The following is a 25,008-nucleotide window of genomic DNA, read 5'->3' as shown; positions in this document are numbered from 1 at the left end:
TATTTGCAAGCTGTCCATCCCTGGTGTTCCAAGCCAAATGCAGCACCGTGCTCTCAGGGGCCCCTGTTCTCCCCCTTTCTTAGTTTGGCACCAAATACAATCTATATGGAAGCCAAGGCCACTGAGATGGAAACACAGCCAGACCTCTTCATGCCACGTGCTACCCACAGCAAGTGAAGGAGAACATTCTTCCGCCAGGTCATCAGCCGAGCGCTCTGAGACAGCCCTGCGGCCAGCATACCACGCTGGCAGGAGTGGGACCTGGCTGCAGCTAACTCCATCCTGGGAGATATATTTCTTGATGAAAACTATACACTGCCTGTAAACTAAAACTCAAACTGATCACTGTTCTTTCCCAACTCATTCCCTTCTAGAAAGTTCAGCAGTACACAGTCATCATTCAGGCCACAGACATGGAAGGAAACCTTAACTATGGCCTCTCGAACACAGCCACAGCCATCATCACCGTGACGGATGTGAATGACAACCCGCCAGAATTCACCGCAAGCACGGTGAGTACCTCACATCCCCATGGTGACGCACGGCCACGCGTGCTGTAATTCTCTGACGTTCGGTATTGCTTCTGCCTTTGCTGCTGTCCGAGAGAAGGAGCTTGACAGACCCGGGTGTACCAGAGGCCCTGGGCAGCAGGAGGCTGGTGCAGGAGCGCATCGCTCAGCTGTCTGCAGTAGCAGAGCTGGAGGCTCCGTCTGCTGGGGGGCGGGGGGGGGGCGGGGAGGGGGGCTTGTGCTCCAATCCAGCACAGAGAGGCCCCCATATTGAGTGATGGTTGACACCTTAAGAGGCTTCCAGGACAAAGCAAGCTGGACACTCTTTCTGAATCCGGAGTTGACCGGTGGTGTTTGGGCTCAGGCGAGAGGCAGAGGTTTCAGCCACTTTTGGAGGCGTGAGTGCAGCCGTGTGTGCAGGGGGACCTGCTGGGTGTGCCCAGACAGGGCCTTGCCCAGGGACGGGGCAGGTCCCTGCACGAGGAACTTAGTCAGCCCTCCATGCCCACGGTCAGCAGAAAGGGAAAGGGTATGGGGACACACTGTGCGCTCGTCCCCATCAGCCACAGCCGGCGGGTGGTGACTGGGCTGCACCAGGCTGCTGGGGACCTAAATGACCAAGCGCTCTAGGTGGACATTCATGCCTTCACTCACAGAATGTAACTGGACGTCCATTGTGGGTCCAGAGCCCATGAGTCACAGAGAGACAAACTAGCCTCACGCAGGGAAGGTCCCTGCGGCAGACGGTGGGTCAGAGCCACCGGTCACCTGGCTCCCGATGCCTCCGTACTCCAGTGGCGCTGCGCTGCCAGGCGGCCTCTTCTCGTGAAATCCTCACAGCTCGTTCAGTGCCCGGGACACGTGATGACCCCCTCTGTGCCACCCAGCGGTCTTCAGGGGGGTGGCCTCTGTTCTCTCCCTGATCACCAACCAACACCATCCCCTGATGACTCCCCAGGTCCTTGTCAAGTAGCTCTGCATCCCCAAGCTGTCTTTTTGGGTCCCCTGAGGGGGTTGCTGACACAATGGGGACATGTGCCCACTCCACAGTTGCCCGTCCAGAAATTCAGCAGGTGTGTGAGGCTAGGACAGGCAGAGGAAAGGGTCAGTGAGGGCTCCCAGAGCAGTGCTGGGACATGGAGGCTGCTTCAAGGATCTCCGGGTCACCTTCTTGAAGCCGTCCCCTCTCCCAGAGGGCTGAGCAGATGAGGGTGTAGCAGCAATAATAGTAACAATAACAACTAGAGTACAAGCCATGCTGTGGAGCTCTCCCCCGCCGGGCACTGGCCAGGGCCTCCTGGTCAGCCTCTTACCTCTACTAACCCCATGAGGGCCAGGACCCAGTTATGGAAGAGAAGGCCAGGCTCAGAGAGGTTAAGTCACTTGCCCAAAGCCACACAGCCCAGCCCATAAGTCAGAGCAGCTGGGATGGGACCCCAGAAGCTGTGCTCTCATTCTGCAGCAAAGGAAGGGAGGCAGAGAGAGGGGAGGGGAGGAAGGGAGGTGGAGGGACAGAGAGGAGACCCCCCCCTTCTCCCAGTGGGCCAGTCAGCTTGCTGTGAAGGCATCTCACAGGCCCGAGTCCCTCAAGAGGGGCCCCACCACGGCGTCCGCACATCCCCTCATCCTGCTTCCCCACACCCCTGCGTCCTCGAGTCACTGAGTCCCCAGATCGCACATCCCTGCATCCTGCTTCCCTGTGCCCCCGCATCCCTGCATCCCCTATCCCGCATCCCAGAGTCCCAGGCTCAGGGCTCTGCTGGACCAGGTGGGTGGAGGGTGGTACCCAGAGGCCGCGTGGCAGCCTCGGTTGTGAGGGCACAGCACCATCTAGTGGTCAGATGGCAGATCGCCGCGCAGAGGGAGCAGCTCAGGCCCCTGCCCTCTGGTTAGGGGTAGGGTGGCTTCTGTTTCTATTTGCTGTCCTCAGTCAGTGGGCAATGGCAGGACGGGCTCAGGGCCAGCGTCCTGGGAGTTTGGACACAAGGCAAGCAGCATCCTAGGGACTCTGGGAGAATACTGATGCCCAGACCCCAAGACCCCATTGGGGCCTCACCCACACCTGGCCTGGTAGACCCAGCTGTCCTTCTCCCTTCCACCCTGCGTGTAGCATCTTCTGTGATGATGGCAGGAACACATGGCTGTCTTGAGGACATGCCAGGCCCAGGCTCGTGCATGACCTGTGCTAGCTCAGCCCTCGCCGCAGTGCTCCCAGGTGGGCTCCATCTAACCCCCATTCTGCAGAGTGAAAAACTCGCCCGAGGTAACCGCATAGTGAGGAGTGGGGCCAGTACCAAGCCAGGCATCTAGCGTCATCAGTGGCAGTCGTGGGACGATGGGTGGGTAGCCCACGGTGCTCAGAACCCGTCTGCTGAGTCAGGGGTCTCAGATGGTCCAGGGCAGGCGCCCAGGTGCGAGGACACCCTTCCCAGGGACACACTCTAGTCCTGGTGCTAGCCTGCTGTCGGGCGTGGCAGCAGCATCAGCCCTCCTGACCACGAGGGCTCCCAGGTTGCCCCAGGAAACAGCCTCAGGATCGCAGTGGTCGTCATGGAAACCAAGGCAGAAGGAAGCCAGGCTGACTGTCCCTGATGGGAGCAAAGGATGTGCTTCCAGGCATGAGGCACCACAGCCACCCCGGGAGGTCGGGGGCTCAGCCCAGCCCTCCTGGTTACCTCTGGTCACCATGGGGTTTGGTGAAAAGCACACCAGTGCAATGTGGAAGGAGGCCTCGCAGGGAGTCAGGGTTTGACAAGAGCCTTCAGAGGCTAGCATGAGAGCCCAGGGCCCCAACCTGCCTCCTGATCCTGGTCCAAGCCTCAGTCTCCCCATCCGCAAATGGGGGAGGCAGGCCATCCCCCAGACGCCAGTGGCTGCAGCAAGGGGTGGAGAACCAGTGGACTCCCACACAAGGCAGATCAGAACCCTTGTCCACCCTCCCGGCCCCAAAAGGAGTGATTCCACCTTTTACATCAAAGACAGTTGGCTGCTGTCTAATTCACCAGGAGCCAAAGTAGGCACATTCTGTCAACTCCAAGACGTGGGCGCCCAGATGCTGTGGGCCTCCTGCTTGGAGTCAGATAGAGGATTTGCTCATTGGACTGAGGTGTGACGTGCATACAGAATAATGCACAAGCCTTCAGTGAAACAGTCCCACCAGCCAGCAGCAACGTCGTGCCCCATCCCCCAAGGCAGCCCCCACTCCGAGGTCCACCACCCGCAGTGAGCTTAGGCTGTTCTAGAAGGTCATATAAATGGAGTCACGAAGAACGCCCAACTCCTTGGTGCCTGGCTCCTCTCATCCGACACAGCGGCTGTGGGATCCACCTTTGCTGTTGTCGCAGTGCAGGCGGACAGACTCCAGCCCTTCTGGGGTTTTCCAGCGTCAGCTTGGATCTTTTGGATCTTTTGTGAACACATTTTCCTTGCATCACCCCACTTTATTTAAGCCTTTTCCCTTTTATGAAAATTAGAGTTTTCGGTTAGTTAATTCGCACCCACGGGACAGCAATTTAAAAGGTCTGAAATGACTTCCCTCAGAAGAGCCTCCCCCGGACCCGGCGCCCCGCCTCCACCTCGCGTTTCCACTCTGTCCCGTGCGTGGTCTTGTCTTTGTTTTCTCACTCACAATATGCCTTGGAGACCTCTCCATATCCATGGAGTCTGAATGGCCTTGCAATTTTTTCAATGCTATTTAGAAACAATCTCAAGCTCACAGAAAAGTTGCCAGGCTGGGGATGGGAAGAAGAATGGCGGCTGTCACCCGTGTGCCTGCTCACGTGCTCTCTGTCGACGCGCCTACCTCATTCTTCCTGAACTCTTCGAGGGTCAGTTGTGTGTGTGACAGCCCACACGTCTAAAGCTTCTGAGTGTATTTCCTAAGAGGGTAATTCTCTGACTTGCCAGTGGTCGTCAGGTAAACGGCTACTGCCCCTTTTCCAACAGAGACAACCGAGGCCTGAGGGTTAACTCCGGGCCGCCCAAGGTCACACAGCAAGACAGAGTTGAACCCACAGCTCCTGCTTCCTCGGGCCCCACTTCATACCACACCACTGTCCTTCGAGACCCCAAGTGTGTCTGTCCCCGTTAGAGATGGAGCATCCTTCCCTTCCCCAGGCCCTGTGTCCTGTGCACCCGCCAGCACCCGGCCTCCTCCCCCTTCCGCTCTCCAGGGAGGGGGCCCGAGGCTGCCCCCACTCCTGAGCTCCCACAGAGCAGGTCCCCAGGAGGGACCTTTTCTGTCCACTGTTCTGAGCACTGGTCCAGCTTTGACGGCCTTTCCTCTGGGTGCCTCTTCCCGTACTGTCTACTCCCAGCCTGATCTTCTGCCCTTCTGCATGTCAGCCACAGTGAAAACACCCCAGCTGGTCCCCCAGAAATGCCTGTCCTCGGATGGCCCGTGAGGAAGTGATGGGAAGGAGGCAGGGAGGCAGGGAAGATAACCTCCTGATTGTGTGAAGCAAGTGTTTCTGCCTCTTTGTGCTGGGCATCCAGATGAGGGGAGGGAAAGTCATCAACACGATGTCCCTTGCTCCGAATACACCTCTGAAAAATGGGCAGCCCGGGAATTACACTGAGTGACGGGATAGAATTTGTATTTGACCCAAGAAGGTGACTTGGAGTACGTTCCAGGGGAGAATTCCCACCTCCGTGCCCAGATGGGGAAAGTGGGTACAGCCTGGCTCCCTGGGACATCCTGCGTCTGCCTCTCCCAGGACTATTCATCAGTGACTCACTGTTCTGGGCTTTCCAATTGTCGGAGCGCAGACTAATGCTGCTTCCCAGAGATGGGCCGCTGCCCGCCCTGTGCTCCAGCCGGTCTCAGGCAGGTCCCGGGCCTGGATCGAGGCACAGGGGGACAGAGCAACGGCATCTTTGGAAGAGATGATAATGGCTGGGGACTTCTCTCCAGCTTCAGCGATGCCTCAGATCCTAATATCCCAAGAGGGCGTTTAGAAGCCGGGCCTCTTTACAGTCAGACCTCGAGGTGACGGCTGTGGGTGGGCAATGGGTGGGATTGCGTTCCAGGCAGGGAGCGTGCTCGATCCCTTCCATCCAAGTGCTCACGTCCTAGGACTGGGCCCCAGGACACACTTGTCACAGTGGGAGTGGGCGGGGCCGAGGGACGAGGGCCAGCCACACCCCCAAACACGGTGCAGCTATTTTTATCGAGCTTAATCAAGAACAATCAGCAGGAGCTGAAGAGATTCAAGAGGGTTTTCGTGATCCAATTCCTATTCTTAAATGTTAATTAAAAGTTATTTTCCCTGCGCCTGCTCAGCGCACGTGGTACACCTGCTGCCCACGGCGAGGCTGAGTCGGTCTTCAGCCGGCCGCCCTGCACTCAGCACTCCCTCGAGCTGCCTCATCTGTAAGGTGGGGACCAGTTCCCACCTGATGGGGTGCACTCTTATGTGTCAATCACTTAGAAGGCACCTGGCACACAGGGAGACCCCATAAATACGACAACAATAATGGTGGCTGCTGTTGTCTGCTGTGTATTAATAATAATAATAGTGAGCAACGTGACTCTTCACCCTGGCAGGAACAAGCTGCTCCATGGTAAGAAGACCAGTGAACCCTTCCTTTGGGGAAAGAGAGTGAATAAACCCAGTCTATGAACCAAAAAGCGAGGGGCGGGCGTTTCAAGTTATTTTTTTTAACTAAACGGTCGGGTCCTTTCCTGTGAGCCGGCATTCCAAGGAGGACTTTTCTGTGCATTACTTATTTTCCCTCACAAAGGCACTTGGAGGTGGCAATGCAGGCTCAGAGAGGCAGCCCCCTGGCCACCGAGCTGTCCTGGAGACAGTGGACATTCTAAGACAGCCTGGCCAGGCTGGGCTTGCAGGGCCGGCTCTCCAGCTCTGCTAAGTACAGCGATGAATCCCTGAGGACCCGGCCAGAGAGGGCGCTGCCCTCCACTTAGATGCCCTCATCAATACTGGGGTCCACGGGACTGAGGGCCGGCTGGGAGAGGGTCAAGTCCTCTGGCCCACAACTCAATTAAACCAGCGATGGCTCCAAGTACTCAGGACAGAGACAAAGCACCATCTCGAGGGTCAGAGTGTCCCGCAAGGCGTGGGTGCCTTGAGGGTCCAAGGGTCTCGAGTGTGCAGGCTGTGTCATCTCAGTCCTCTGGGCCCGGCTGAGGGGTCTTCCCAGTTCTCACCCAAATCCTCCTCTGTGCTCATGGGACCCTCCCCTGGGAGCCGTGCAGATTTCCGCCGCGGAGCTGGGATTCAGGAGAAGGCCTGTGCACAAAGACGAGCTCCGCCCTGCCCCTTGGGACGGGGTGCGTTTGAATTCTGGATTACTGTCTAGGAGAGAATTTCCCTTCCAATGCTCTTAAAATTCTTCCTTTTCCAAATACCTGCCTTCGCATCCCATGGGGCATGGAGAGGCTTTCCCTGGGCCTGAAACCCTGGACAAAGGGAATTAAGAGCGCATCATGGCTAGGGAAGGGCAATAGGGAAATCCTAAACCAGACTTATCAGCCTGAGGCCCTTCTTGGTGAACCTTTACTAAACTTGCCTGAATTGAAAGAGACTCCTGGAATAAGCTTCACCCAGAAGTCTGGCAGGAATAAACTCGGGGATGCACAGCTCCCCTGTGCTGAGAAACCTCAGGCCTGCGATTCTCAGGGACGGAAACCCCACTGGGAGCAGAGTGGGTGGAGGCGCTCAGGGCCCTTGCCGGACGTGGTACCCCCTCGGAAGATGCATTCACAACTTGGGGCTCTCGGGGGACAACACCAGGATCCACCCCAGTCGTTTAAGCAGAGAGGGAAACTGCCAAAGCAAGTGAGTGGCCGGGAAATCTGAGCGCCAGGTGCGTCACGCACGGAGGCTCTGCCAGGAGCCCCCCTCCTGTTGCCACCACTGGGCACGGGAACCTCGGTGCCAGCCTCCAACGCTGGATGGGGTGCTGCCACTCGCCTTCTGCCACTGCAGGCACCAAAGTGGAAGGCCTTTCTGCCTCGCTTCTGTATCAAAGTCATGCAGGTACATCTGACTGGTAGGTCCTAGCTCACCTGTCCAGGTCACGGCTGTAGAGGAGGCTGAGAAAACAAGTTTCTGGAAAATAAAGAAGGGAATTCAGAAGGTGCTGGACAGCCAGGAAACCTAACCAATGTCCACTACACTGACCCTGGCAACTTAAACGAAAAGGGAACGCCTCACCTCACAGCAGCTGAAAAACCCTAGAGACTGACTTCAGGCATAGCTGGATCCAGGCTCCAGCAGTCACTAGGACCCTCCCCTAAGCTGTGCTTCCTCTGGGCTGGCTTCGTTCTCAGGCTGCAGATGGCAGCCCCCACCCCAGCCCAATATCTTCAGGCTCACATGGTTACAATACCCAGGCCAGAGACAGAGGGCAAGAGAACTGAGCCCTGATTGGCTGGCATAGGCCATGTGCCCATTTCTGAATCATCGACAGGGGGGCACAGGGGTCCAGAGCAGGGATCTGCAACCTTTCTCTGTAAAGGGCATGGAGTAAATATTTTCAACTCTGGGGGCCATATATTCTGTCACAACTACTCAACTCGGCTACAGAAAATATGTAAATGAAGGGGTGTGGCTGTGTGCCAATAAAACTTTATTGACAAAAATAGGCTTCCAGCCAAACTTGGCCCTATAGCTTGCCAGCCCCTGTGCTAGCCCTCCATTCCCACCAAGCCCCTAAGGAAACCCTGGGTGTGGTGGCCCCAGGACACGTCCCTGGTCATCCCTCCCTCAGAGTTCCTAAAGGGTTTGAAGAGAGCTCTCACACTGTTCCCCGGCTCCTCCTGCCATCCTGGGGGGTGGGCAGCAAGCGTCCTGGCCCAGGTCTTCCGTTGAGGAAACAGGCTCAGAGAGGCTGAGGAACCTCCCAGAGGCCGCACGGCTGCCCAGGGCTGAGCCCACCTCGACGGGCTCTGGGGGCAGGCGGCCTCACCCAGCGTGGCAGGCACTCTGCTGCACCCGCCTCTCACAGTGAGCTGCGCCCTGGGTGGGCTGGTCCCTCCCTCTGCAGCCAGGAAGCTGCTCCAGGCCTAGTTGCTCCTTCTCAGAAGCCCTGACCTGTGCCCGTGCTTTGCTGCGTCCTCTTCCATCCCTGACTATTAGGCAAGGTGCTGGGCCCCATTTTGTAGGTGATAAAACCGACTCGTTCAGCCCATGGTGGGTGGCAAGAGAATTGGGCCAGAGCCCGAGATAGCCTTGTGCTCCCGGAGGTGAAGAGACCCTGCTGGAGTCATGGGCGACTCTGGGCAGGCTGCTTAGGTGACATGGTGATGTCCCAGCAGAGGGTGTGGCCCTGGGCAAGGCAGAGAAGACCAAGTCCTGGGTGCTGCAGGGAAGGCCTGGGCGAGGGTCCACAGGCCGGAGCAGCGTCTCCAGGACTGCAGGAATGCCACTGGGGTGCCCGGGCCCAGCCCTCCTGGCTTGGCTCACAGCACATTTAGCAGAGTTAGGTCCCTGAGAGGGAGGAAGTGTTCATCGTCCCGAGTCCTCTGCTGGCTAGTGCAAACGGTCACCCTGCCCGCCTCACTCACACTGATGGGGGTGGGGGCGCTGCGTGAGCACCTTCCTGCCTCCTCCAGGCCGTCTGGGGGACAACTTTGGAGGCTTGCAAAGGCCCCCACTCCCAAGGCCCTCCCACCACTGCCTCTGCCCAGTTCCCACCTCCTGAGGACTGCTGGGGGGGCTATCATCCCACATACGTGTTCCTCCCAGGAGCTCCCAGGGACAAGGTCACCCCAGGGACCATGTCACACACACACACATAGCCCAACGCAGCCCCGTGCTTCCCAGGATGGCCGCCTCCTCCCCCCCAGGCCCCGACCCTCCCCTGCACACCCTGGACCTCGTGGCCAAGCCTCAGCAAAATCCCCTCTAAATGCCCCCTCCTGGTCCTCCTCTGCCTGAGGCCTGGCTGCCCCGGGGCCCCGCCTGGCCTGCAGCCTTGGCAGGACTGTCCCCTTGCCCTCCCCGAGGACCCACCACCGGGGTCAGCAGCAGGACCCCAGTCAGGCCAGGCTCCTCCTTGCTCCTCACTGCCAGCGGGCCCCCTCCCTGAAACACCCACTTTGGATCTCCAGCCATCGGGCAGAACAGCCCTGCTGTCCCTCCGGCGGGCACTGTTCTCACACACGCACCCCGTAGTCCCACAGGAACGTCAGCTCCTGGAGGACAGGGCCGTCCACCTTGCTCCCTGCTGAGTCTCCGGGGTGGACAGGTCAACAAGTATTTGACGAAGGCAAGAAGGGGCTGGCCCCACCGCCTCCCTGTGCTGAGGGCGCCTCTCCTCTCCTCTCGGGCCTGGCTTGGCCTCTCCGGGTGCCTCCAAGAAGCCCAGCCCAGGAGCTGGTTCCCAGCTCCCAACACCAGGGTCAGGAGCGGGAGGCCAGCCGGGAATCTGGCCCCGCTGGATAAACAGGAGCGGTGGCAGTAGCTGCCTGGGCTCTCAATTTTCACAAGCACCATTTCCCCAAAGCCCACAGTGGCGTCTTGTATTGCTGAGCGGAACCATCGTTTAAGGGCCACCGTCCCAGACAGCATCGGTCTCGCTGGGTGACAGCCCACTTTGGATAAATTCACAACTTCTCTTGCTAACAAGGCGATGGTATTGAGACTTGAAGGCAAGCCAGGCTGTGGGTTTTCAACCGAGCATCGACGTCCTAAAGTTGAGGAGGCCAATTAAAGAACTCCTTCTGAGCCTTTGAAATACTGATAAAGGACACATTCTTGTCTGGGATTGAACTGGAATCCTTGACAAGGCAGCCGACCTTGCCGCGGGCTCTCAGTTCCTCTGATGTGTCTGCCTTTTAGGAACACAGACATGGCTCCCTCGGGGGAGGGACGAGCGTATCTTGTTTCTGTGCATTTGTTCGAAGGCTCTGACTGACGCTTGTCGACATGTCGTTCATTCATTCGTTCATTTGTCCACCACCTGCATCGCCTGAACCCTATTTACCTGGATGCCGTCATCCGCAGGCAGCGGGCTCGGTGTCCCCCGTGCCTCGCTCGCTAAGCACGGCACTGGTTGTTCTGGTGAAGCTGTGTGTCACGTTGTCTCCTCACCCTGGCTCTGTGACTCTGGGAACGGAACCTTCTGGGCCTCGGTGTCATCTGTCCGTGAAGGACCCACCTGCAGCAGTCACTATCAATTGGACAGACGTGCCGGCGTGGCCGTCCTTCTTTGTCGCCACAGGACGTGGACATGATGGGCTGAGCTGCAGCGTTCTGACGTCAAGGAGGCCGGAGACGGACAGAGCCACCAACCTCAATGTCGCCGAGACACAGAACCACTGACGGCCACCCGTAGCCTTCAGTCCCCTGTGTTCTGAGAAAATCAAGCCCCTGTGTTCAAGCCACTGTTGTCCAGTTTTCTGTTTGTTGCACCCCAGGACCCCCTCCCCAACCGCCAGCTGAGGCTTACATTTTAAAGTACTCAGGGCAGAAACCATGGCAACAATCGGGACCCAGAGCCAGGCTTAAAGTGCCCGGTCTCTCCAAGGGGCACGAAGCTCCTGATGGAGAGAACCGGAGGCCAGGATGCAGCGCCCATCAGCTGGCAGCCAAGGCAGGTCCCGCTGCCCCCGTGTCGTCCAGGAGAAGACAGTCCCCACGGACAGGGACATGCAGGAAGCCAGCCCAGCCAGCCAGCCCTGCACTGGGGGCAGTCTGTGGTACATGCAAAGGCTTTGCATAGACATCTGCAGGGGCCTCCCCTTTGAGCTGAAGTCAGCGCTGGATGCATAGTGGGAAAAATTCCAGATGGTGGCTGCAAATTCAGAGCCATAAAAACACCTGGATGGTGGAGGATGAGCGGCTGGCTGCCCAACACGCTCCACCAGGTACCCTGGGTTTTTGAAACTCACTCAAAGGTGACGAGTTAGGTCTGGAGCAGGCAGAGGCCCAGGGCAGCCGCGAGTGTGCGAGAAGGCTTTCCTTTGGCATAAAGTGACAGTGTCTGCTGTAGGATGTGAAAGGGCATGTTTGGGCTTAAGCCCCCTCCAGGCGGGCACAAAGCAGGAGAGTCATCTCAGCCGTAACCGCGAGGCGCTGTGCCGCGGCAGGTGTCTGTGGCAGGGAGCCTTGTAAGGCTTGGGTGCCCACTTCTGGCTGAAATCAGGCAGGTGCAAAAGAGACCCACAAGGATGAGGGGCTGGAGGCAAGCTGCCTGGGACTGTCCCTTCAAGCCCGTCTCTGGACTCCTTCCTTCCCCTCCTGTGACCCTGCCCACAGTGACTGGGCTTAGAGGTCATCCTTTGGGGAGAGGCAAGCCCAGCCCCTGGCCGGTTCCTGTGTGGCCTAACACCAGGCCTAGCACCTGGGGCTCAACCCTTAGGACCGACGCTCTGGGCCCTCCCTTTGTGGCACCCACGGTCTCTTGCCCTCTTTTGCTTCAGTTTCTTCATCTGTGCAATGGGGATAAGAATAGGACTATTCTGAGGAACAGGTGACACCATGCATGGGCAGTGCCTGGCACGGCCCCTGGCACATAGTGGGCATCAGCAATCATAGCTGGGGCTGCGCTGGTGTGAACACAACCAGAAATCCCCAGATATTGGTCCAAACTTTGTCTCCAGGTTTGGTGGCTCAAAAGCACACTACACAGTGACAGGACTGGCCACGGAATTGGCAGGGCCTGGTGTTCACAATGCGGGCCCTTGTTCACAAGTTATTGAGAGTTTCAAGACGGTGACAACAGAGCATTGAACCGAGCTCAGGGCCCTTCTGAGCGTGCTGCACGGGCCACACGCCCGTGAAGCCGGCCCTGAGCAGCGATTCTTGGCCAGTAGGAAGTGCTCAGATTTCTGTCTCCACCCCAACACACACACACACACACACACACACACACACACAGTGCCCTTCCCTGCACACAACCATCGCTGCCGCATGAACCACTTCCCTCTGGGGGGTGGCTCGCAGCCCTCACTGTGCTGTGGCAGGAAAAGGGGCTGAGGCTCCACGTCTGGTCACCTGCACATCTGCAGCTGCTGACCCCGGGCCTGTGTCAGGGACTGCCAGGATGGCAAGAGTCCAGAAGTGATTCTCCTCAGGAAGCCCTTTGCAGCTGCCACTCTACTGTGGTTTATTCCCCACGTTGCAAGCACATCCCTGTGGTCTCTTGTTCGTCTCAGCTATCCGCACTGGTCCTCTGCTGCATATGGGAAAGGCCTGAAGGGGGTTTAGGAGAGAGGCCTGGTGCACACTCGTGTGTGTGTGTAAGGCTCGGTTTGGAGGTGGATATGTGCAGACGTGAGCCGCAGGGCCTGCTGGGCCTCCGCTGGAGGAACCAGAGCCCTCTCTACATGCCGCCTTGCCATCATGAATGTGAGAAGGGCCACCCACGGGAATCACCATGTCTGGGAGCAGCTGGAGGTGAAGGCACCTCCCCAGGGTTGGTAGAGAGTCTCTCCTGACCCCTCCAGGCTTCCACACGGGTCCATAACATTCTCTTTTCTTATGCTTTGCAGTACGCAGGGGACTCCAGGCTTCCACACGGGTCCATAACATTCTCTTTTCTTACGCTTTGCAGTACGCAGGGGAAGTCCCTGAAAACCGGGTGGAGACGGTGGTGGCAAACCTCACCGTGATGGACCGAGATCAGCCCCATTCGCCAAACTGGAACGCCGTCTACCGTATCATCAGCGGGGACCCCTCGGGGCACTTCAGCATCCGCACGGACCCTGTCACCAACGAGGGCATGGTCACCGTGGTGAAGGTGGGTCCTCTCCTCACTTCCTGCAGGCGTCCTGAGCTCTGCCCCCTGCCCCGGAGCCTGGAACAAATTTAACAGAAACGATACTCGGGTGAAGTGCATGTCACCCCTAACATCCAAGGGCAAAGGACCGTACCCAACCTGCCGGTGGCAGAAACAACCTTCACAAGGACCTGGTCATGTGACCACCAGGGACTCGGTGGGCCTGACCTGCCACCCCCCCAAAAAGGCTACTCTCCCACTCCCTCCCTGAAGGCCACTTCCCCTTAATCTATTAATGGGCGAAGTCCATTAAGAGACTTTCTAATGTTAAAACATCCTTGCATTCCTGAGATAAATCCAACTTAGTCATGAAGGAGTATTTCTTTTTAATTCATTACAGGACTTGTTTTGCTAATATCTAAAGATTTTTCATGTATTTTTCTGAGCAATTTAGGGCCTATACTTTTCCTTTCCCACACTGTCTTTATCTGGGTTTTGGTATCAAGATTATAGACTAATCTCAAGAAATGTGTTGGGGATAGGGAGGGGTTGATTTCAGGGGCAGCATGAGGGGATTTGGGGGCTGGAACTCTTCTATATCTTGATCCTGGTGGTGGATACATGACTCTCCACACTTGTCAAAATTCACGAGTGAATCTAACTGTGTATAAATTTAGAAATAAATTTTAAAATTCTTCGAGCTGAGAGCACACACAGCCACACTGTCCCCATGAAGTCATGGATCACCGTGTCCTGGACAGAATTCAGCTGTTGGCGGCACACTTTCCCCGTTTTTCTTTCATTTTTATTTTTATTCCATACAGTGCTTTTCTCTAAAATTTAAAGTCTGTTTAACGCAAGATGTCTCATCTTAGAAAACATTTTCAAATTGGTTTTGCCTTCTTGGGTGGAGACACCATCCTTTCAAACATTCTCTTTCAGAGGTGGGTGGCAGGTGGGGGCCGGGGAGTGGCGGGGGCACGGGAGGTGGAGGGGCATTTAGGGGACCTGGCAGCCCAGCCACAGGGGAGGTCTAATGCCTTGGGGGCTTTTGTTCATGGACTCCCATGCTGGTTCTTCACTCACTTATCCCTGGCACAGGCTGGTCGCCCTCTCTGTGCTTTAGTTTTCTCATACATACAATGAGAGTAATTGTGGCTGATGCCCAGGTTTATTGCTAACATTAAAATAGATCCTGGATATAAAAGATGTGGTACAGTGCCTGGCACAGTAAGAGCTCAGTCAATAATCAGAATTAGCTGCTGTCGTCATTGGCACCATCGTCATTGTCATCACCGTTGCCGTTGCCATGGACTGATTGTTCTTCCTGGCTGGTTCCCCAGTGCATGATGAAGTCACTTTAATTCCATGCAGGGTCCCCGGGTCCCTTAGGAGCAGCAGGCGCTGTGCTGTGTACGTACACTGCAGACCCGACCCCGTCACTGCCCCGGCCCTGCAGGGGTTTGTAGTCTGCCGAGGGGATTTGGAGAAAGAATTTCGGAGATGTTCTCATGGCAGGGATGCGCTGGAGGCCACAAACCCAGCAACGCATGCAGCGTGGCTTTCCTTCTCTAAAACAACTTAGCTTCTATTTCTAGCCCCTGTGTCCCCAGGTGGTGGTAACTCCCAGATTGGACCTCCTCTGCTTCCCTTTTCCCACAGTTGTGTCTGTGTTCAGAGCCAACACGGCGCCCGTGTAGGGCTGAGGGCTGAGGCGGTGCCCGTGTAGGGCTGACGCAGTGCCCATGTAGGGCTGACGCAGTGCCTATGTAGGGCTGAGGGCCGACACCGTGCCCCTGTAAGGCTGAGGGCTGACGAAGTGCCCGTGTAGGGCTAAGGGCCAAGGCAGTGCCCTTGTAGGGCTGACGCAGTGCCCATGTAGGGCTGAGGGCTGATGCAGTGCCCATGTAGGGGGAGGAGAGGGCTCCTGGGCTACTGCAGAGATGTCTGTGGTCAGTTCGGCCCTCACCCTTCAGTCACAGATCCTGGCTGCATCGTCCCTCCGCCCTGAAGTCCAGCTGGGTCACTGTCAAAGGAAGTCCACGGTCATCTCAGGCAGGTCTTCCTGATCCCTGCCCTGCCCCCGACACTCCCCAACTCTATCCTCTGGTGACACTAGGCCTGGGGCCCCAGGAGCCTCGCCACCTCTCAGGCTCTACCCAAGTTGGGGCACACAGCTCCCCTGCTCTCAGATTCACAGCCCCAGTGGGGTATCTGTCACCGTCCTCCTCCTCCTCAGGAGCCCCCACTGCCTCTTCCCTGCCCCTCACCTCTCCTCTCCCTCCTCCAGCCATGAAATCGCAATCTCCTCCAAGGAGAAAACCACAGGCTCAGACTGACCACGGGTTCTTTCCTGCCTCATGGTTGGTCCCCAGCTTTTCAAGCTCAAATCCAAGAATTGTCCTCTCCTGCTTTCTCTCTCAGTGGCAACAAGGCTTGCCTGAGGCAGGACTGAGTGTGGTCCAGATGCCTGAAGGTGGGTCGCGGGCGGCGAGAACACCAGGGGAGCAGGTGGGTTGGGGGTCGTGGCCCCTCCGGCCCCTCCTTCCCTCCAGCCCCCAGCAGTTCTTCCAGTCCCCGCTCCCAGAGCAAGGCTGGGAAGGGAACGGCTTGGCCCCGAGCCTCCCATTGGAGGGGAGCAGAGCGCTGAGCCCTGGTGCTCCACGTGCCCTGTCGCCCCGCCCTCCAGCCGGGTGCCCCCCAGCCCCACCCCACACGCCTGGGCCCTCACTGAGCTGCTTCTCCTCACCGCGCAGACCCAGCCCCTGGCCTTTGAGCAAAGGTCACTGCCATGTCGGGGGAGACCCGGGGAGTATATCTAACCGCTCTCGTTGAAACTGTTGAAGCAAATTACCTATTGATTTCTCCATTACAAATGTGTTTTATTTTGCCCTCCTATGAAATTTTATTGGCCATAATAGTCTTTCTGGAAGGCGTCCTCGCTCAGACTGGTGACAATTTTTAATGCATGACATGCAGCATTATTCCATGCCCTCCAGGGACACGAGCCAATAAATTTGGGAGAAAGATCACTTCCTTTAGTGGCTTGTTCATAGACGAAACCACCATGATTTTATGAAACAATATATTTACATAGAGTAGCCCCCACCGCTGGTCAACTCTCAGAGCGCCCTGAGGGAGGGCTTTGGCAGCTGTTCAGCTCTGGACACAGTATGGGTGCAGGCGGGTGCTCTGTGTTTGGAGGCCTCCAGAGTCCAGAGATGGAGGAGGCAAGCCCGCACCGGGGGGAGGGTTCATGGTCTCTGGCCTGACGTCCCCAGTAGGACCTTTCAGGTGAGGGGTGCCAGGTTATTCTGCATTGGGTGCCTCGTCAGCCTGGCGACCAGCTTGGGCCATTGAGGGTCCTGCCAGAGTGACACCTGGCGGTGCAAATCTCTTCCATAGACATGCACGTGAGCAGCACCCAATGTTGTGCTAGACAATGAGCAAATGCTGGACGAGGGGGTGTCAGATCGTCCCCTTACATCCCCTGGGCACCCATGGGGTATGGCTGACCCCCACGGGCACCGTGGTAAGCACCAGGCAGCCCCCACCCCAAGGGGCTTGAAGAGATGGGGGTGGGGATCCCAAAACAGCATGGGTGGGACATCAGTGTGATGAGGCGACACCAGGAGGGACGCGGCATCTCACGGGGGCTCTAGGAGGCATGCAGGGACCACCTCCTCCTTCGATGGACAAGGAGACCATGCCTGGAGAGGATGAGGGCTCCCCCAACGCCACCTAGGGACAGTGCGGGGACGATGGAGGCGTCAGCCCCAGAACCCCGATCTCTGCCCCTGTGCCCAGACCCCCCTGTAGGGCAGGCCTCAGGCTCTCGTGAAGCACCATCTCAATTCTCTTTCCACGCCCATTGGTACTATTACTTACTTAACTTTTTAATTCCTTCTTTTTGTACTTAATACCTTATTTAGAGGGCACGGCTTTGACGTACCAGGTATACAATTCTAAATGCTCACAAAAATCAAATGCCGAGCTGCTGTGGGAGCCCAGAGATGGGGCTGGGTTTGGATCAGATCAGCGGGGGTGCAGCACAGCTGGGCCTGAGCAGCAGGGAGAGATCAGAGCAAGGCCGACCCTGCGGGGTGGGCCCCAGCACCAGCGACCACAGGTTTCACGGCAAAAACTGGTTACACAAGCAGATAAATTTCTCTTTAAGCAGAAATGTGTTATACTGTTTATCATGAAAATTTCCAAGCGTCCCCAGAAGTAAGAGAGACGGGGTAACCTCATCTGCCACCTCAATTTCACCATTATTAGCATATTGCCATGTTGCTTCATCTACATTTTTTGCTGAAGTATGTTTTTAACTCCCAGACCTCATGATCCTCCCCCTCTAAAAATGTCAGGATGCATCACCCTCTAAAATACACTTTGCTGACATAACCACACACTGTTATCACACCTGACAAAATCAACCATATTTCCTCCATATTCGCCAATACACGTCTATATTCAATTTCCCTTAATTTCCTAAAACTGTCTCTTTGCAATACAGTTTTTCAAATCTGGATCCAAACAGGGTCCCCACATTGCATTTGGTTGTAACATCATAATCTAGAACATTCCACTCACCTTTGACCTGTCATAGACGCAGGGTCAGTTGGCCTACGGGAGGCCCCACATGCCGGATTTGTCCAGCCACTGCATGGTGTACCTGGCTCCTCGCTCTCCTGCACTTCCCATAACCTGGGGCTTAGACCTGAAGGGTCTGTCGGTGGGAGGGGCCTTGTGGCTGGAGCTGAGTCCTATCAGGAGGCCCTTGGTGCCTGGTGGTCCTGCTCACGGTCACCTAAGCCTGACCAGTGGGCCACGTGCTGACAGCCTGGCCCTCATTGTAGAACTGACTTTCCCCTTATGACCAGCGAGCACTCTGCAGTGGGATAATTCGTGCCTGCGGGTCTCCATCAGCCTCCATCTGTTGGCTTTATCACCTATTGACGGTCATTGTCCAAATTAATTTCTTCATTAGCGGGTACAAAATGGTGCTTTTACAACTCTATCACTCCTCGGTTGGAATTCTTCTGTACAAAGAGCTCTCCCTCATCAACAAGGGCCCTGCGATGACACTGACATGTGGGCCTGCATTTGTCAGAACAACGGCCCCCACAGGTGCCCAGGCCTTAGTCCCCAGAACCTGGGAAGATATGGCCAAAGGGACTTCGCAGATGGATTAAGTTAAGGACCTTGAGATGGGAGAGTACCCTGGAGAATCCAGGTGGCCCGTCAGGGTCCTTACACGAGGGAAGCAGGAGGATCAGAGTCAGGGGAGGCGTTAGGACGAAGCCGAGGTCAGAGAGAGAGAGACTGCAAGATGCTAGTTACTGCTTTGAAGACGGAGGGGGCCAAGGGCACAGGCGGCCCCCAGGAGCCAGAAAAGGCAGGAAACAGACTCTCCCCGGAGCCTCCAGAAGGAACCAGCCCTGCCCACACCTGACCTCAGCCCAGAGACACCGATTTTTGACTTCTGGCCTCCAAAACTGTAAGATGACAAGTTTGTGTTGTGTTAAGCCACTAAATAGGAACAGGAAACCAATAGAGAGTTCACCAGAAAAAGCGAGATAAAAGCTTCAGTTTTTACCTTTAATCACCAATTCTCTGAGTAAAAGTGGGGCACTAGCAACTGTCGGTGGTCACCCTCTGAGTTCCTGGTGCTGCTGTGACAGATCATGTCAGGCTGCGTGGCTTAACACAACACGTGTTTATTCTCTCACACCTCTGGAAGTCAGAAGTCCAAAACCCATTTCACTGGCCAAAATCAAGGTGGCAGCAGAGCCGTGCTCCCTCCGGAGGCTCTGAGTGACTCCATTTGCTTGCTTTTTCCAGTTTAGAGAGCTGCATTCCTAGGCTTGTGGACCCTTCCTCCATCTTCAAAGCCAGAACCACCTTTGCCTCAGTCCTCACATTGCCTTCTGCTGTGTCAGTGTCCCTCTGTCTCCCTCTTACAAAGACCCTTGAGATTGCATTTGGGGCCCACCCAGATAATCCAGGATAATCTCCCATCTCAAGATCCCTAACTTCATCATGTCTGCAAAGTCCCTATTACCACGGAAGGTGACATATTCACAGATCCCAGAGATTAGGAACTAGATATATTTGGAGGCAGTTAATCAGCCAACCACAGTGATAAATGAAATTGTGTGTGTGTTTTTCTCATAAGTGTTATTTTCTCATAACTGTTAAGAATGCGTGGATTTTCTACATTCAGTGTGTTTTGGTCAGCTGGAGGGCTTATGGGTTGTGGCTAGTGGGCACCTCCTCTGGCTGGTTCCTGGGTCCTTCCACCACAAGCCAGCTATTCCTAAGGACGTCCCTGCATTGTGGCCAAGTAGACACCAGGTTCATCCTGTTGATTTCTTGCCTCACGTCTGGATTGGGTATTTCTCCAGTGAGGAGTGGTATTTAGAAACCAACATCTGTGCACAACAGGTGCTCCCTGCTGCTGGCGGCCACTGCCTCTGCCATTGCTTTCCGGGGCAGAGTGACGAAGTAACATTTCAAAGCACATGCTCAAACTGACTATCTCATGTTTATTTCACTGATTCAAATGATCACTTCATTCAAATTTAATGTCAGAGGGTTTTTACTTAATTTCATTGATTTTTATACTTGTATCTCATTTCTTTTACACTAAAAATCTTGGTTCCTAACAATATTAATATAATTGCTTACTTACTTTATCCTACAATATACATAAAAAGCTTAAAAAATAACAAATCCAAAATCACTACCAAGAGCAAGAAGACCACATGAGTTTAAGATTTCTTTGCAATGATTCTTGTCCTTAGAATAAATCACATTAAGGTTTCACCATCTAAATACTGTCCTAGCCACCAGAAATCATTATTTTCTTGGGAGATATACTACCCATTCGTATACAATTAGTTTCGTTTAATTCAATTTGTTTGTAATTTTCAGAGGTTGCGTTATATATGTAATTTTATTTGTAATACCTAAAATGCGAGAATGTAAGATATTATCTGGCTCCAAAATCAAAGCAATGTGACAAGACGTATGTAGCACACTCATGCCCCAGCTCTTCCCTCCCCGATTCTTTCCCTCTGCTTCTTGGCGACCAGTCTAAGGAGATTTTTGGTTTATCCTTGCAGTATTCCTTTCTGCAAATATGAGCAACTACATACACGAGTTCATGCCTCTCCCTCTTTTACACAGAAGGCAGCATCCTACAGGTCTTGCTTTTTCTGCTCGCCAGTAGATCCTGGAGATCTCTCCACTTCAGTACCCAGAGATCTTCCTCATTCATTCTTATGGCTACAAATTTCCACACTGTGTGGACGCAGTCCATTCAGGCAGCCAGGGCTGTGGACATCCGGGTTGTCTCCGATATATATCCTACACGAATGAGACGAATAATTCTGCAGTGAAGAATCTTGTGCACGTTACTTTGCACGTGTCTACGTAGGATTTTTTAAGTGCAGTTGCAGTGTGTTGTGTTGTGCTGTGTTTTCTGCAGTGAGACTGTGCGAGCTGTGCCATGAACAGTTCCATGTCTCAGGGTCCCCGTGCTTCCGTGCAACTTCCCTCCCTCCCAGAATGGGAGGAACACCCACAGACTGACAGTACCTCATCCACTGTAGAACTGCAGACCAGTTCTATAGGCCATTCTAGTATTTATCAGTCGGGTCCGCCCCCCCAAAGTGTGTAACTGGAGACGATGTTAATGCAGGGCCCATGCGCAGAGGTGAAGGGAATCCATAAGACCTGATCATCAGTTTCCTGGGGCTGCTGTAACAAAGTACCACAAACTGGGGGGTTAAAACAAAGGGAATACATTCTCCCATGGTCTGGAGGCCAGAGGTCTAAAATGAAGACACAGGCAGGGCCGTGCTCTCCACAGGCTCCTTCCCGCCTCTCTCCCAGTGTCTGGCGGCTGTCAGCAGTCTTGGCGTCTGCTGGCTCGGAGTCTCTGCATCTGTCTTCGCGTGGCTTCTCCCTGTATCTCGGCCTCACTCTCCTCACTCTCACATGGGCACCTGCCCTGGGGCTTGGGGCCCGCTCTCCGTCCAGGCCAACTTCATCTCAAGGTCTTTAACTTTATTACATCTGCAAGACCCTATTTTAATATACAGTCACATTCACAGGGTCCAGATGGACATACCGCCATTCCACCCACTAGGCCCAGTGAGGCACCTAGTGGACAAACAACAGTGGGGGCCTTGCCCACACTAGGCTGGAGGGAACAGGCCGGGGACACGGCATTCCCAGAGCCGATGAGAGCCGGAGCCGTGTAGGGGGGCGCCTGTGGGAGCTGTGGCCCCCGAGGAGCCCAGCTACTGCCACACCACGGCGCGAGATGAGAGGGCGAGTGTGGGGGTCCTTCACCCCAAACTCTCTCTCCTCCCATTGGCCAAACCCAGCAGGAAGCCAGAGACAAGGGAGCTGGGAGACGGCATCCCTGGGGACCAGCCTCCCGGCCACAAAGCACGGCGGGAAGAACAGGAAACAGACCAGCCAGCCCCGGGGCAGCACCCTCCGTGCCAGTCTCGCGGCCCCTGCACAGGCGCACCCCCTTGGGCTTCTCTCGTTCCAGGCGGTCGACTACGAGCTGAACAGAGCATTCATGCTGACCGTGATGGTGTCCAACCAGGCGCCCCTGGCCAGCGGGATCCAGATGTCCTTCCAGTCCACAGCGGGGGTAACCATCTCCGTCATGGACATCAACGAGGCCCCCTACTTCCCCTCAAACCACAAGCTGATCCGCCTGGAGGAGGGCGTGCCCACCGGCACCGTGCTGACCACGTTTTCAGCAGTGGACCCCGACAGGTTCATGCAGCAGGCCGTGAGGTGGGTCCACAGGGCACAGCTGCCCGCACCCTGCCCTCGGGCCCTCGGAAAGGGGCTCCCCACCCTCGGGCTCCCCGTTTTCCATAAAGAAGAATCCCGAAATGCCCAATGAAACCTGCACCCCAGAAAGTCCCAGGGTGGGTGCTTAGGGGTGTCTTTGACCTGTGGGGGTCTCTCCAGGAGGGAGCAACAGGAGTCCCAGTCCTGGGGACAGCTGGAACCACCCAGCCCGCCTGATACAGGCAGTGGGTGCAATGCCACAAGCGCTCAACAAACCACGAGCGCTGCTGTGGCCTCCACACGAGAAGGGGAAAACGTTTCACAGACACTCAGCAACGTCTGGGGTCAGGCCGGGTCCTCGCCCTGGCTGCACCCTCACTAGCTGCATGATTTTGCAAGTCACTTACCCTCTCTGTTCCTCAGTCTCCCCATCTGTAAAATGGGGACGCTGAGAGTGTCTGCCTCTTGGGTCCCTGTGAGGATAAGTAGCCCATCTACCTCGGGGACTGTGAGCCACTGTTGTCACCATCCCGCTGTGGGAGTGCCCCATGCAGGGCTGGAGGGAGAGCCCCCGGGTGAACTCGGCGTCCAGGCTGGTGTCCTGGCAGGGATGTGCCCCGGGAGGGATGTGCCAGCCGCCAGGAGGGGCTGGGGGCTCTGGGGCAGCTCGGTTCTCCCCCCGCCCCTGGCCTCACCCCCTCACCCCCTCCTCCCCGCCTCCGCAGATACTCAAAGCTGTCGGACCCGGCAAACTGGCTGCACATTAACGCCACCAACGGTCAGATCACCACGGCGGCCGTCCTCGACCGCGAGTCCCTCTACATAAAAAATAACGTCTATGAGGCCACCTTCCTGGCGGCGGACAACGGTGAGTCCGGCTCCGGGGCAGACTGTCGCATGCTCACCCTGCCACATGCCACAGGCTCTGTGGCAGGAAGACCGAGGGAGGCCCGCCCGGCACCTGGAGGGTCCCTGGGCAGGTCTGGAGGAGGAAGGGGTGGGGTGAGGCGGCACGGTGCCAGGTGCCTCCCAGGCCGTCCCCCCCACATTCACTCAAAGCATCAGCCATTCTGCCTAACTCCCCGGGCTTACTCCTTTATGCGAACACACACCCATTCGGCCATTCGCACGGTCGCTCACACACATTCGCATAGGTTGCTCACCTGGAGCACTGGGAACAGGGCCTGGCTCAAGGAAGTACTACTACCACTGCTATTATTACTCTCTGAGCTCCTGCCATGTGCCAGGCACGATTCATCAGTGAACAGAACAGACAAGAGCCCCCTCCCTTGCACGGCTGGAGGCAGGCAGCCCTGGGTCAGGTTGGAGAAACCAGGCTCACTCTGGCCACTCCCGTGTCCTTGGCAAGCTTCAGTGTGGTCCAGAATAGCTGCTGGTGCTCCAGCCATCACGACCACATTCTGGCCAACAAAAGGAGGAGTGGGGAGGGCAAAGGCACATCCCTGCCCTTCTAAGGACTTCCACTTACAGCTGATGAAGGCCAGAACTTAGTCACAAAGCCATATTTTGCTGCAAGGGATGCTGAGAAATGTAGTCTTCTAGCTGGGCAGTGATGATCCCAGATAAAATTTGGGGCTCAGTTTTTTTATTAAGGAAGAAAGGGGAAATGGATGTTGAGGGACAACTTAGCGGTCTCTGCCCCAAGGAGATGGGTGAGAATCAAGTCAACCAGATAATTTCAGGGAGTGAGAAGGGCTGGAAGACAACAACACATGAGGGTGGGAGAGAGCAACCAGGGCCTCCAGCTGTGCACTTGGCTATGAGGAGCTGACCGTGGGGCCAAGACCTGTGGGACCAGGGGAAGATGGGGCTGGAGGGGGAGCCCCATAGTTAGGAAACAGCACGTGCAAAGGCCCCAGGCAGGGTGGGTTCTAGGAACAGCTGTGCAGCTAAAGCTTCGTGAACAAGAGTAGCCGTTGCACCAAGGCTTGCTCATAGCAAGTGAAAGCCAGGACCTGGTGACCACCCACTGGCCTCCTTCCCGCCTCGCCTCGCCTCACCCACAGACTCCACAAAGTGCCACCCCTGCAGCTGGCCCGCGATGAGCCAGGCCTTCTCTCCTGGACGTCCACTCCTCCAGCAGCTCGACCACTGAGATTAGATTAGAGAGTGATTTTTAAGTGAATCCGGGGCCGGAGCGGTGGAAAGCCCGTGAAGACGCGAGGAGAGTGCAAATTCTCCGGTTAACAGAGCCCCTCCATGCTTCTCCCGATTGTGTGTCATCACAGTCGTGCTGTGTGTGCTGTGTGTGTGCTGTGTGGTCACAGTCGTGCTGTGTGTGTGCTGTGTGTGTGCTGTGTCATCACAGTCATGCTGTGTGTGTGCTGTGTGTGTGCTGTGTGTGCTGTGTCATCATAGTCGTGCTGTGTGTGTGCTGTGTTGTCACAGTCGTGCTGTGTGTGTGCTGTGTGTGTGCTGTGTCATCACAGTCATGCTGTGTGTGTGCTGTGTCCTCACAGTCGTGCTGTGTGTGTGCTGTGTCGTCACAGTCGTGCTGTGTGTTTGCTGTGCCATCACGGACTTGCCAAAGCAGTTTTCCAAGGCAGGCTCCGAGCTGCCTCGCCTTCCACGTGTTGTGATGCGTTTTTAGAAGGTTAGAGAGACATGCTGTAGGACATAGTTTTCACACGATCCGCCCGCCTCAGCCAAGAAACACGGTGGTTAAAGTTGGGGCAGGAGTTGCCACGGAAACTCCTGGAGTTTCCAGGAGGAAAAGCCTGGAGGGCGGACAGGGCATCTCTCCCTGGCCGCCCAGCACGTGTCCACCTGCAGCGTCGGCCTGGCTGAGGCGGAGGTTGGGCATAGGGGGCGTCGAGGGACTGGGCCGGCCCCTGAGGGCTCTGGGGCTCAGCAGAGCACCTGCCTCTACTGAGGCCAGCAAAAGCGGAGGACCACTGTTGGGGGGACCGGCTGCTGGGGAGTGGGCCCTCAATCCAAAACTCACCCTCAGAGGCTCCCTCTGTCTTTC

The 25,008-nt window shown here is 56.1% G+C and overlaps 1 protein-coding gene across 1 annotated transcript in view; it reads left to right on the top strand.

The window, feature by feature from the left end:
* CDH4 (cadherin 4) overlaps positions 1-25,008 on the top strand; it is a 635,132-nt gene that overhangs the window by 599,877 nt on the left and 10,247 nt on the right. Inside the window, exons 8-11 of the mRNA XM_087445045.1 lie at positions 375-512; positions 13,032-13,217; positions 21,766-22,019; positions 22,745-22,887. Coding sequence (XP_087301171.1) covers positions 375-512; positions 13,032-13,217; positions 21,766-22,019; positions 22,745-22,887 — 721 coding nt within the window. The remainder of the gene's footprint in view (positions 1-374; positions 513-13,031; positions 13,218-21,765; positions 22,020-22,744; positions 22,888-25,008) is intronic.

Source organism: Ceratotherium simum, chromosome 21 (assembly GCF_057802395.1).
Source record: "Ceratotherium simum simum isolate JZ-2026a chromosome 21, ASM5780239v1, whole genome shotgun sequence".
Classification (NCBI taxonomy): domain Eukaryota; kingdom Metazoa; phylum Chordata; class Mammalia; order Perissodactyla; family Rhinocerotidae; genus Ceratotherium; species Ceratotherium simum.
This window is presented reverse-complemented; position numbering and strand designations above follow the sequence as displayed.